The sequence below is a fragment of the Frieseomelitta varia genome, unplaced genomic scaffold (assembly GCF_011392965.1).
Source record: "Frieseomelitta varia isolate USP_RPSP 00005682 unplaced genomic scaffold, Fvar_1.2 scaffold_189, whole genome shotgun sequence".
NCBI lineage: Eukaryota > Metazoa > Arthropoda > Insecta > Hymenoptera > Apidae > Frieseomelitta > Frieseomelitta varia.
In genome coordinates, this window is record NW_025109627.1 from 52,951 (window position 1) to 66,663 (window position 13,713).

Below are 13,713 nucleotides of genomic sequence, written 5' to 3' on the forward strand. Positions count from 1 at the left end.
TAATATTGACATCATTATCTTAAATATTTTGTTACTGTAATGGAGAGGTATCGTGTGTTTGGACAGACAATTAGGCGAAAACTCAATTGAATAAATTGACATTGTGGTTACTCACATAGTCGTGTAAATGCCTTCGACAGAATTTAATGTGTCCTGAAATGCGAAATTTACGAAAACAATGAAAAACAACTTACACAATAAAAATGCAGGAGACAGTATCTGCTCGATGTTTTCATTCACGAGTATCGACTTCGAAAACTGTAGGAAACGAATTTTATTGAACTGCTGGATTATTCTCACCATCATTAACGTCAGTAGAAACATTATTACTCTAATAACATTTTCTACAATAACATTCGTTATAGATTTTGTACGATATTTTCTGTTCTAATCTAGCTGGCTATAGCATAATAAAGGGGGCGGTTAGACAATTACGGTAATTTCATTACGGTAATTGTCGTTGCAAAGGGTGAGCCTCAGTCTACGGAATGTATACGTAAATTGTAGGGGAACAACTCAATTTCAAGAGAAAAGTAAAATCTCCTCCCTCGCAGTTGTTTCCTCGTTTCCCCTTTGTAAATTGTTTATTATTGATGGACGATTATTGGCGTATAGGTACATAAGTTTGTGACCATAGAGTCGCACAAAGGCACCAGGTATTATTCGCTTCGTTTTAAGAGGGTGGTTCAAGAATACTGCCATTATAGAGTTATTAATAAGAGCCTCTATTAAATACGATTTCATTACTACATGATGGAAAACGTTTGGTGTTTAGTTTGGGTTAAGTTTCGGTTAGGTATAGGAACAGCCTGTAACTTGGTATGAAAGCCTCTACGTATTTCTCTGCGTAGAAATTAAACTATTTTATTGAGTACTATTTAAATTGAATATCTTTCTCTCAGACACTGCATATCATCGATCAAAGTATTGCTACTGCATGGAAGATATCATCATGAAATACGACACTGAGGTTTTCACTAGCTGAAAGGTAAATAATTGTTCAGAGGTTACCACTATGTCAACTAAGAGATATTAATTAATATCAATTAAAGACGAATATACCGACGAAAAGCCTTCTACCGTGCCGGTGTAACAATTGTAAACGTTGAACGAGAATGTCTTGTTGGTTCTCAACATCATGTACAACAACAATTTTTGGGTTGCAATAGTAGTTTCGTACCAGTTGTCGTGGAAACTGAAATCATTGGTAAAATTTCGTCTGGCACACTTTCAGAGTACCGCTCATTGATCGAATGCTTACATTGTCATGGAAAAGTTGGTATAGTAATCGTACGCTTGCTCGCACAAGTAATTCAAGTAAAACATGTACACTAATTCGCCAATGATAAATAAAATACTGGCAATTGCTTCTTCGCATTCGGATGAAAATAATGCGGATTGCGATACGGACAGCTGGAAAATGAATAAAATCTTTGATCCTGGCGTTGCCACTTTCGACAAATGACTGCGAACGTCATTGGTAACAAAGGTGCAGTTTGAGGCGCCACGAGAAATAAAAGGAAATTTCACAGTCCAATATATCTACGAATATACTTACGCGAAAAAAATTAATTGCTAGAGAAGTGATAGCAAACAGAAGGAGGACAGCATATGCGAATGCGTTGTTGTCCTGTACCTCCGTGATATATCTACGAGAACAAATGATGACTGAATTGAATGACGACCTTGTAAAAGAACGATATATGTGAGTATACGAAGTAGTACTGACTCTAGACCTCTTTTATGGGCGATTACAGCTTTTGTTATATCACTTCTTGTTCTGTCATCGCACTGGTATTTCAAATTTCTGAAAATAGTTTTCCTCACGTAGTAGCTGAAAATTCCAGCATTATGTATAAACTTTTTCGTAGCAAAAGTATAAATATACTCGTGCATAATTTCATAGAACAGGTTATTCCATAATTTCGACAAAAAGATAAATTTATCTGAGCTGTCGCAAAAACGACAGTTTGTACATAGCATGTGTAGTCATGCTAATCTCGAACTTAAATTTTGAATTGTATTATCTTTCTTACTCGGTATTATAATATTGTCGAATAATAAAATTTCAATTAATACATTTATATTTCAAATAGTTTGAACCCAGATTCCAGTGAAGGGATCACTCACTGTCTGAATCAATTTCTCTTGACAGTAAGAAAATGCTTCCCTTAAAAAAAGCAGCGACACAATATTTTTAAAATTTCATATGAAATAAATTTTTAAAAAAATAGTTTAATAACACGTGTGTTAAAACGCTTGTCACCACTGATAAAACACTGATTTATTATCATATCAATAAAACACAATTAATGTGCACTGTAATCAGTGTGCACCTGAAACACACAAACGGTGCATCGAACAATCATTCACTATTTGTTATACCTGGTAACCTCGCTCAAACCTATAGCATGTTTGAGCCACAGGATAGTTAACATTTCCGTTCCCGCGAAGATAGTTGCGCAAATTATCATCGAAAAGTTCATATGTAGAAACGTGAGTAAACGACATTTCTCTTCAAGTATCAGGTATTCCGTAGTTATGGGAAATCTCCTCAGACGAGTTTCGTTCGTAGGCACAATTCTCTCATAAATAAAGATTGACGAGTAATAGAATACAATGATTACTAATGCGAAATAAAAAATCGCTGTAACACGTATACGTAAAATTAGAAAGATCAAACTGCCTCAATTCGTACGTGTACTGTATTTCCAAAGATGTCGCTCACATCCGAATCGTAACCCGTAGACTTTCCCCATGTAAGCGTGTTTCTTCATAATTTCAAGTGCCTTGCCGTGTTCCATTTCCATGTCGCGTTTTATTTTGTCCATAAACTTCTTCGCCTACGTTTATTTACGATTTATGTCTACCTTGCAAAATGCTTGCAAACAAATCGTTACTTAAATGGACGATCGAGTACTTACTGTATGAAGTTGATACCAATTTATGTTGTACCTTGCAAAGGAGCCCAAGCTCATGAGCACGCACGAAACGTACTTCAGCATGAATTCCCTAGTTTTGAAGACCAAACACTGGAAAGCGTAATGAATTACGGAAATATTCACGCAATGACATTTGTCGAATATTTCCGTTCAATCGCAGCAAACATAATATACAATGGCAATAAATATAAATAAGTTTTTAAAAAAATACAATTTAATTTAATTTAAGTACTGTTTCTTTTTTTACCAATCTATTAACTAGACTATTCGTTATGAAAAATTTCTATGATTATGGGATTGATAGAAATTTTAATAATATAATAAATAATATTTAATATAATAATATAATATAATAGTATAATAACTAATATTTTTAGAACAAAAAGAAAACACGACACGAAAATAGATCTTAGTTAATAACGTTAAGATTTCCAAATCTCCATGAGGATTTAGGTTATTTCCACATACGAAAAATATAACCCAAAATTCAATAAATTAAAAATTTTTTTTTTCAACTAAAGATGGTGTAAATAACAGGCTTAATCACAGTGCGGTCACTCGAATACACACTCGTCACTGTGTCCAATTGAAAGAACTGTGAAAGCTAATAAACAAAATATACAATAAACAAAAATTAAATAATAATCATAGCACCTGAGCCACGATAAAAAGAAAAAAACTCAAGCTGATTAAGCTGTTTTTCAAAGCGATGAATCTCGTGTTCTGATACGGCCAAAGTCCTATCATTGTTAAGAGAACCTTAGGGGCACTGTAATACGTCAGTGCTTCGACCATCGCGTACAGTGGTTTAAGAACTACTGATTGCCCGCTCCTTCGATTTAATTTCCCTCTTTACCTCTCTCAGAAATTTTCCAACGAAATATTACAACAGAAATTCATAGAACCACCGGCCGAATGACCTGTAATTACATAATTATTTATTCATGTTCATCAGTGTAGGAAGTAAACGATCGACTGATTCTTTTCCACAGAATTATTGACTATAGAAATAGGGCTATTAAGAAAATTATAGTCTAAGGGTACTGAATAGTCTTCCCTCGCGACAATTTCCTTTCTCTTACATTTATTCGTTTTGCCTGTGTGGGGTGTGCGAGAAAAATATTTCGCAATCGCAGTCAGTCTGTTTTATTTGCTCGAGATGGATAGAACTTAGTTGAGAATGATTCGGAGACTAGTATGAAATTTGATGTCAAAGGAATACGAAAGAGCGATTCTGTTCGCGAGATATTTTGTTACAAATTAAGCGAGTCAAGCACATGTATTCAACATATTCAATTTTTCTAATTAAAAGCGGAACACGAAAATCTACAAGACTGGATTAGATATACACAGGGTGTCTCATTTTGACTCATTTTAACTCATTCATGCAATTATTCCCGCATTTGTTGGTTGTTAAAAGTGATGTTTGATGTAAAATTTACCTTTTTCTTACGATAATCACCAGATTTGTCTAGATTTGTTTTTGACACTTCAGGATCATATCCACTTTTTTACAAAATGGAATCATATATTTTGCATTAAACCACGTTCTCTATAAAGAAGTATATTGAACCTATATTGAACCTATATTGAAAACCTATATTGAAAAATTATTAATTTAAAAGACATTATTAAGACGTGTTATATGAATAGGTGAATTACGTGCGCGATAACTGATTATTTTGTGGCGACGTATCGTAAAATGCAGGTGACACGTGACGTGAGTATTTTTGCAATATTTAATATATTGTTATTACGAAACATACCTTTACGTATATATTTTACGCAAAATGGGTCCTGAAATTCAGATTCGGTGTACAAAATGTGCTTAGTGCGTACCGATGTGTTTGGTACGGTTATTGACCGTAGAGATATTGTTTAAGAAATAAACGATTGAAAGAATTGAAGGCAAGAGAATTTGCACTTTCACGAAATAAATACCTTTTGAGTAAGTTTATTTATTAAACAGTCAAATGACATCGATTAAACATTGAATGACAGTCAAACATCAATTCAAATAACAATCGTCGACGATTCAAATAGCAACCGATTCGAAAGTGCACGACAACAAAGGGAACCTTACAACAGAGATCAGCTTATTTTTATTACAGCTTTGTGCGTTGGATAGAATTTATCATCATGAAATAGGATATCGATGAGTTTATCAGCTGGAAAGTTCAAGCAGCATGATTAAAAACATAGTTGATTTAACTGTACTGAACGATACAAGTAAGTACCCATGAAATGCCTCTGACTGATGGAGAAAATACTATCAACAAAGTGAACTTGCAGGCTCGATTTGACATATTGTTTAACAGAATGAACAACAATAATTTCTGCACAGATAATGGCGCTTTGTACCATTTGCTGCATCTGTAAATTTTAATTTTTAAGATTAATCATAACTTACTACCGAAACGTAGCTGCACGTTTCCACGAAACTTACTAACAAGCATAAATATACGATTATACAAAAGATATTCAAAGTAAGATTAGTATCCGTATCATTATCTTAAATATTTGTCGTTGTAAAATTTTGTTAAACTGTAATGGAGATGTACTCCCAATCCTGTGTTTGGATAAACAGTTAGACGAACACTCAATTGAATAAACTGACTGATGTTGATTACTCACATAGTCGTGTAAATGCCCTCGACGGAATTTAATACGTCTTGAAATGCGTAATTTATGAAAACAATGAAAAACAACTCACACAATAAAAGTGCCAGAGACATCAATGTGTGCTCGATGTGTTCAATCGATAGTATCGACTGCGATAACTATAAGAAACGAATTTCATTCAACTACTCGATTATTTTCCGAAAGTGGATCTCTCGTCTGTTTGGAATTAAGTTTGCCTCTTTCATTCGAGGTGTCACTGAGAAGACAGATTACTCACACAGAATAAATTCATACTAAAGGATGAAATGGTGAGGACGATGACTGCAGAATATATTGGATTATATACTGTCTCTAATAAATTGGAGAACCTTTAAAAAAGAAAAAAAAGAAATGGACATTGTATCAATAAAGGAAATACGTGACTGACGTTGTAACAATTAGATTTACCAATTACATGCATATAGTAGGGTTAAAATTGTTTTTGCATGTTAAAATGTTCACGTATATATAAATATAAATATATATATACGTCCGATCTTTCTATCTCATTTTACACGTCGATACCGAGGCGAGTACAATGAATTTTTGATATATTATGCAAAATACGAACTTGATTATTCTGTTGTACATAATCACAGCGGTAATCAGAATTTCTTTGCAGCTGTCGTTCACATCTTTGGACTGAGTCACACACCATAGAACAGCTTTTTCAATACGGTAACTGTGAAATGAGATTTGTTAGTTACAGAATTTGACATAACACCCGAACATTGAAACAGATATTTTTCATTTCAAAAATTGCCCATTCGTTTGCTGTCCAAATTTAAACACGTTCAAACAATCGCATGGGTTTAGCGAAAATATCCATCTGAATAGATCAAATTGATGCAATTGTTTTCCTTTCTAATTTCTCTTACGAGTATCACATAATCACATAAAATTGGGGTAACATTTTACGGATATAATACGTGCATATTATTTATATGAAACATTCTTTCATTAACACTGCAGTGACAGACGATTGTCATAATTATATTGGTCAAGTTTGAAAGAAATTTAAAAAATATATGCATAAATTACAAGGACACACATATTTCGCACAGATCACAAAAATATTTAAACAGTGATCCACTACACATATATATATACACAAGTTTTTTCATCTTTAATAATCGTAATATGCTTCGGATAACTTTTTTACTAAATATATTACATCAACAAATATCTATAACTTTTACAAACATTTTCACATTGGTTTCAAACTTTGTTGATGTAATTATCCTAGTTGTCCTTTGTTACAGTCTTAATGAAGTTTCGATGTAATTGAAAATTCTTTCTCACAGTAAGAGCATTAGAATATCTTTAAAAGCCACCCACGTATATAATAAGGAACATAACAAGTTTCCTTACCAAACAATTTCAACCAAACTAGTAGTGTGCTGTATCAACATGGCAGACAAGGATTCAGTAGCTACAATTATAGCAGCCGTTATTAAGTATACGATTTCCTGACATGTCATTATCAGAGATAAGTATTTCTGTTTGTCTAAGAAATATTCCAGCTGTAGTAAAGAATCATGGGATCGAGATGTGTTCAATCGTAAGAGAACGTCGACGAATTCGGGAGGAAGGCAAACCACCATCACCATTAACGTCGGTAGAAATGTCATTACTGCAATAGTATTTTGTATAATAACATTCGTCAAAGATTTTACGCACGACATTTTCTGTTCCAATCTTACGTATTATAACTTTTACATAATATTGTCCTCTGTAGGTGTATTTTTTCAGAATCAAAATCTCTCCGTCGTCGTACACTGTGTCCCAAATGTAATTTACTTCTTCCGTGATTCGTTTGATCTGGCGTGATAAACGAAGAACAAGATAAGTCACGTTTTTTCCACATTTCTTTTTTATAGAACAAAATTTTTGCCTTTCTTTGAATTTTCTTTTAATTCTCAGGCTAAGCGCGTCCTCTCATTCGAAATATTATTTATCAAATATTTTATTTATATTTTTACTCTATTTTAAATATTATTTATCTTTATAGTCGCAAAGCCTTTAAAAAGGCTTCTGTAAAACTTTATTTTCATTCTTAGCTACGCAGTATATTTTTTTGTTAATTTGTCGTAACACTGACGTTATCATATCGACGCGTGAACGTACAATGAATCGTATGTTTCCTTTCTTTAATAAATAGAACGATCGATAAAAATGTACTTATCATGTTCAAATACAATTTTTGTCAACTCACTGTTTCATTTTGATACCAATATGTGATGTATCTAGCAAACAGGGAAAGTAATACTGCCCCGTACGACATATTCCGTAGGAATACAAGTAACGTGCACTCCAAGGTAAATACAGGCTGAAACTGTAAGCAATGCGTCGAATTAACTTCGATTTATCTAACGAAACGTTTGAAAAAAAAAAAAATATTGTTCAACAATGATTTTGCACCTTCGATCAAAACTGAATGTTAAATTTATCGCGGTACTATCACTTTCGAAAATAATATCGAAATTTTGCGTCGTGCTTCACTCGAAAATCTCCTCCCACCCTCTCCCAGCTCCCCTCGCCCGGCGTTGTTAAATCGAGATCCAATTTTAAACTTTCAACTTTAAATTCAATTCGACAATTAATTAATTCCGATCGGTCGGAGTGGATTGTTGTTTGATTTCGAATTAAACGGAATTCATCGACTGGATATTCATTTTCAAATAAATAAATTCCGCCGCGGGTGGAAACACTTGAGTTTAATGTCTCGATAGGAACGTTTGCATTTTTTTTTTTTTTTCTCTCTTCCTCATTTCCAAGCACGTAGAAAACTATTGAAAAGAATTCGAGAAATCGACGATAATGTTCAGGCTTCGTTCTTACCAGCACGACGAAAGACGCAATAATGACAACGACGACAACGACGTTTTCAAATAATTGAAAGCCGGATCTGTGATAGGGCCAGAGCCCGATCGCCGACAACATCAACACTACCGAATTGTAATACTCCGGTAGCTTACGATCCATGGTGTGTCACGACTGAAATGCAACTGACCACCGTGGTATCTCTGTACACTTTCCTTTTCGCCTCTTTTCCATTTCCCCCCATCACCGAAATATTGAATAAATAATAGCACTGAATAAATAATAGCATTTCCGAGCACGATGGGGCTGCGACGTGATTGACGGAAGCTATGATTTGACGGGAAATCGTGTAAATGAAACGCGAGACGGAGATGTACTTATATTATATTTACACGCAATTCTGGAAAATTACACGTTCGAGGGAGGGAAACTATATTTTCTATTTTTTTCATCAGCGAGACTTGTCCTTTTCTTTTATTTCTGTCACAGGTGCGGCGTCGCGACGATAGCTAACGTTTCGCGGTACACTCCGTTTCGTTCTTATGGGAATCACATAGTCATCAAACTGGCCCTACTGCTTAATGCGGATTTTTAAACAAGTGAGTATAATTTTAGACAATTTTTTAGAAATACGAGTGTCTCACATTGATTAGAATACATATGTTTTTTAAACAGGAATTTACGTGCATTTTATGTCGGTTTAAATACTGTGTTCATGAGGTGTACAATTGGGTTTTGTGCAAATTACGTAATATAACGATACGTTGGTACTTAATTTTAGTTTCTAGATATTCTGTTAATTTTAGATACTTTAATTTTTACTAATTCGATTTTATCGAATTTCACACGTTATCTCGGATATTTTATAGCGCCCATTAGCAATAAAAATGATACATGGTAACAATACCTTCAAGCAGTTCTAGGTTTCGTTCGACCAGCAATTTATTCTTTGCCCCAACAGGATCAACGGTACTTACCTAAAACAAAGAGAATAATCATATTTTTACAACGCGCAAAGTACAAATTAGTATTCTCTAGAAAGAACAGACATTTGTCTATTTGAGAAAAATGACATTTCTCTGCTCTTTGTGGATTTACAATTAATTGCCGCATTTGATATCCACTTTCAAGGTAGTGTCTTTATTTTATAAACCAACGTGACGGTGATGATTCACGCGCGGTGTGAACAAAATGTTCGTAGAATGAAATATTTTCCCCCCTTGCATCGGCAACGCTCTGACTAATTCTTCAAATGAATTTATCTATCTACGGTGCAAATTTTAAGATCGTTCAGTGACAGTTTCAGATCAGCCTTCGGTTTAGCCGATTTTTTCAAGATGTTAATTCGTTGTTCTCTGGAAAAAACGGCACGAAAATTGCTGAGACGCTGAAAGTAGTGACACTATGAAACTAGCAGCCGCTGTACAAGTTGATGGAAAAGATTCAGAGAAGGAAGAGAAGATGTTTTTCGAGACGAGATCGGCCTTCGATATGGGACACAGATAGAAACATCAAGCGTGTGCATGGTCTCGTGCATTCTTTAACACGAGGAAGCTTCACGCGCCAAAACTGTTCTCCCATTTCGCTCGCGGGTGCGCGAGTTTCTAGCCTGTCTTAGGTTATTACAGTTTTGAGCATCCACCGATTTATTCAGTATTTATTCAGATTAAAAATATCACGCGGAGACAGCATTTTTGGGCTGTAAAAACGATACAAAGTAAAGTGACGAGAATGTTAGAGAGTCGAGCAACACTCTGCTTCATTCACAATCAGTGGAATCTGAGTTGGATTAAATGTACAGGTGATAATGTGGATTTTGACGAAGATTCAAATAATAATTTTCATTAATTATTTCTACGAGTTTTCAGTCCACACCACATATGTATATATACGTGAATAACTAGAGGTTTTAATTCTCTATGGAGCAGAAATATATCCAATCACGTGCGTCTTCAACTTAAAAATTAAAATAACTATTGATTAAAGTGTATTACTATGTTAGAAGTACTATACTGTGCTGTATTTCACGGTGTACAAGTACTTTACGACAATTTTCATTGTCTCTAAAGTGTCATGAACGATTTTTCCAAGCTTTCTGCGCCATTTTTATCTCTTCACTCTAATTCTGTTTTCTGATCGCAGAAGTTGGAAAAATAATCCTTTGATCACAGTTGAAACATTCGACAATTAAAAAACGGTTCGAAAAGTTTTAGATAAACTTTTCGGCATTGAAATACGCTTTCAATGGAGATTGTCTAATTGCAAGTGTAGCAGTAAATTTTTGTCTTCTTTTCAGATTGTACCGAGTGACGCCAATTTTAACAACGATCCACGGCACTCAGATCTACGGTCAACGTCAAAGAAGAAACTCGCTGGTATGTGTCATATTTAATTTCACAAAGTTACAAGGCGTGTTGATTTAAACAAGAAAGTAGATAAAACGAAAGACCAACTTTCTTAAAATATCGTTATAATATTACCTGTATTCTTGCAAACGAAGCTTTGTACACACACACACACACACACACACACACACACACACACATCTAAAAACCTTTGCCTTCTTATATTCTCTGCGGAGAATCTAGCGAGGCACAGATACTTACAGTTTCGTTAATCTGAGGAATTAAAGAGAGATTGTTAAAAGCGTTCACGCGTTTCTAGATCTGGAATTATACCAATATTTTTCATTTTGTAATGTTTCAACAGTTTATTGCTCATCGGTAACAACGTCAGTTTAACCTTCCAGAGCACGGGTGAATAACAATTGACGCGTGGGCAGTCAAATATGCTCATTGGGTCTCGTAGATCCAATCCATGTACTGAGGATTAACACGTGACTTGTACAAATACACAATGTACACATTTTCCTGTGCTCGTACATAGTTTCTTACAAGCTACATTTGCGTGGAACGAATAACCATAAAATAGGAGAATGGGGAAAGATACCAGGAAACGTAGTATTTCAATAGTACGGCCAGAATTTGTCGTACGACCACAGTCCAATCGTCGATAAGCCCATCTTGCTGAGCTTATAGTGAGAACATTTCAGATCGCCCATCATTTCAAAACGATAACGCGACTAATACTCGTCTGAGATCGTGCGCCTCACCGATCTCGTGCATTAGCATCGCATCAACTTTTCCTTCTCCGACACGTTCTGAAAATTTGATGAGCCCTAACTTCATGCAACCGAGAAAGGAAACAAAGATAACGGGGAGGGAACAGTGTGACGTGGAAATGACCAAATTCGAAAGGTAAACCAATCAAGAAAGGTAAACGATTCCATTAACCGATCGTGCATCTGACTCACACGATGTTTCACGTCCGAGGAATTGTACATCGCGTGAGAAATCGTGCAATACTTTGTTGTCGGTTTCAGAAATGTGTTCTTGATTTTCTCTTCGAATAAATTTATAATGTATTTTAAGTGCGTCCGAGCTGGGAAAACGACTAATGGTCTGCGATAGTTTATGAAAATTTAATACCCTCATAATCTCCCTTCCGTGTCCGTCTGTTTCACGCGTGGCCATCGTTCCCACTAGCAATCCCGTGGCTTGTCCATTCTCGGTTCACCGTGCAACAAGTTGTTCCCTGTTCTCGGCCGGCGGCGCGCAAGCAGTGTTTGCGTACAAGACGAGGCGTCAGTTTCGAAAAGAACGCCAGCGCGAGAATCGACCCTCGAGCGATATCGATATCGACTCTGGATTACACGTGACTAATACACCTCAGATCGCGGGAATTTCGGATATTTAGTTCTAGTTGCACTGTTTGATTCGAATCAAAGTGAGAACATTAGAGCAGGAGCGAGCAATTTAAAATGCTAAATTAAAAACTTTGCTCCGCAAGCGTGGGTTCTTTACGTGCCCGACAGGTTTTTCGCTTCGCGAAACCTTGGAACAAATTATTCGTTTAAAGTAGAAAAAAAAAAAAAGATTTATGTAATAATTGTAATATAGGAAAAATACAGATTTTTCTAATATTCTCGGTTTAAAGAATAGAGGACTAACGTCATTTCGAATGTTCAATGATAGCCAATTAAAAGTTCACTCTTTGGCAATCACTACGTTATAGTACGGATTTTTCTGTAAATTCATATTTTCATAAGTGTAACCAACCACTTTGATTGAAATAACCATTTCGGTATCACAGACGATAACCACTTCGGACTAAAAGTATATTCGTCGGGTAAATTCCAAACCTAAGCGGTTAACGCACGGCTCGTGATCTTTATAGAAGTCAAATTTTCTTAATCAAAGTTGACTGGTAACTTGGATTTGTATTAAACGTGTTACAGTTCAACGTGGAAACACGCAGCGCGGTTACTGGGTTTTACTATCCTGTTACAAGTTTCAGAAGAACGAGCATACTGACCACGACGTTTATTGTTCAAGTTGGAAAATGTCTTTCCAACGAAGGAAAGTTTATGCGTGGTCATGGTACGAGACAGTCTTCTAATCTTGGTTTCCTTTAGCATTGTAAATTATACAATTTATCTGTTAATTCGAAAATCTCAGAAACTCAATAATCATTTTATAATTTCCTGCGATTATTCAAATCATAGGTTCCTTTATATAATAAGAGTTGTACTTTTGGAAGTTTCATGTATTTTAACAATTCATGTTTCACGTGTTACAATTCTTAAAATTGCGCTATTTGTGTAAATTAAATCCTTCTCTAATTTTAGTTATTATTTTTGAAATACATTACCGTATTTCAAAAACACATTACCTGCAACGTATCGACATTCTGACCAACTGTAACTGTAAAATGCCACTTTTTTTTGGATATTCCCGCGAAATCGGTAAGTGGAATCTCTTATGTTCACAGTTCTCTTCATTACCGTTTCACAATCTTCAGTTGTCAAGGCATTTATTTCGCGATTACAATATCACCAACACATGCCTATGAACTCGGTACCATATGGAACAGAAATATCTAGAAAAAATATGAGAAGGTTTTATCGTAAATAGATTGCACGATGATCGTTCCAATTATGGAAAAATGCTACTAACAAGATGAATCTCTTTTCTGTAATTTTTATAAATTCTCTTCTCCCATTTTTTAACAGATGCGATAGCTATAATGTAACAGACGTAAATCACTATTTAATAGATATTTATTAAAATCTTAATTTCGAAAATATAATTTAAACAATTTCGTTTCACGATATTTTGAGACATTTTACCACAGACACGTTTACTAACTCAGTCGTTCTTCGAAATCTTTTTTAGAGAAAGAACAAAATCATGAATGCTTGGACTTTCTATGGAAAACAATTTAAACG

General features: G+C 34.9%; 1 protein-coding gene across 1 annotated transcript in view; it reads right to left on the reverse strand.

The window, feature by feature from the left end:
• Nucleotides 1-13,713, reverse strand: part of LOC122539036 — a 189,590-nt gene that overhangs the window by 20,509 nt on the left and 155,368 nt on the right. The window contains exons 5-11 of the mRNA XM_043673607.1: nucleotides 2,925-3,032; nucleotides 2,729-2,843; nucleotides 2,386-2,647; nucleotides 1,730-1,807; nucleotides 1,559-1,649; nucleotides 1,262-1,413; nucleotides 1,063-1,195 (exon numbers count right to left, since the gene is read on the reverse strand). Coding sequence (XP_043529542.1) covers nucleotides 1,063-1,195; nucleotides 1,262-1,413; nucleotides 1,559-1,649; nucleotides 1,730-1,807; nucleotides 2,386-2,647; nucleotides 2,729-2,843; nucleotides 2,925-3,032 — 939 coding nt within the window. The remainder of the gene's footprint in view (nucleotides 1-1,062; nucleotides 1,196-1,261; nucleotides 1,414-1,558; nucleotides 1,650-1,729; nucleotides 1,808-2,385; nucleotides 2,648-2,728; nucleotides 2,844-2,924; nucleotides 3,033-13,713) is intronic.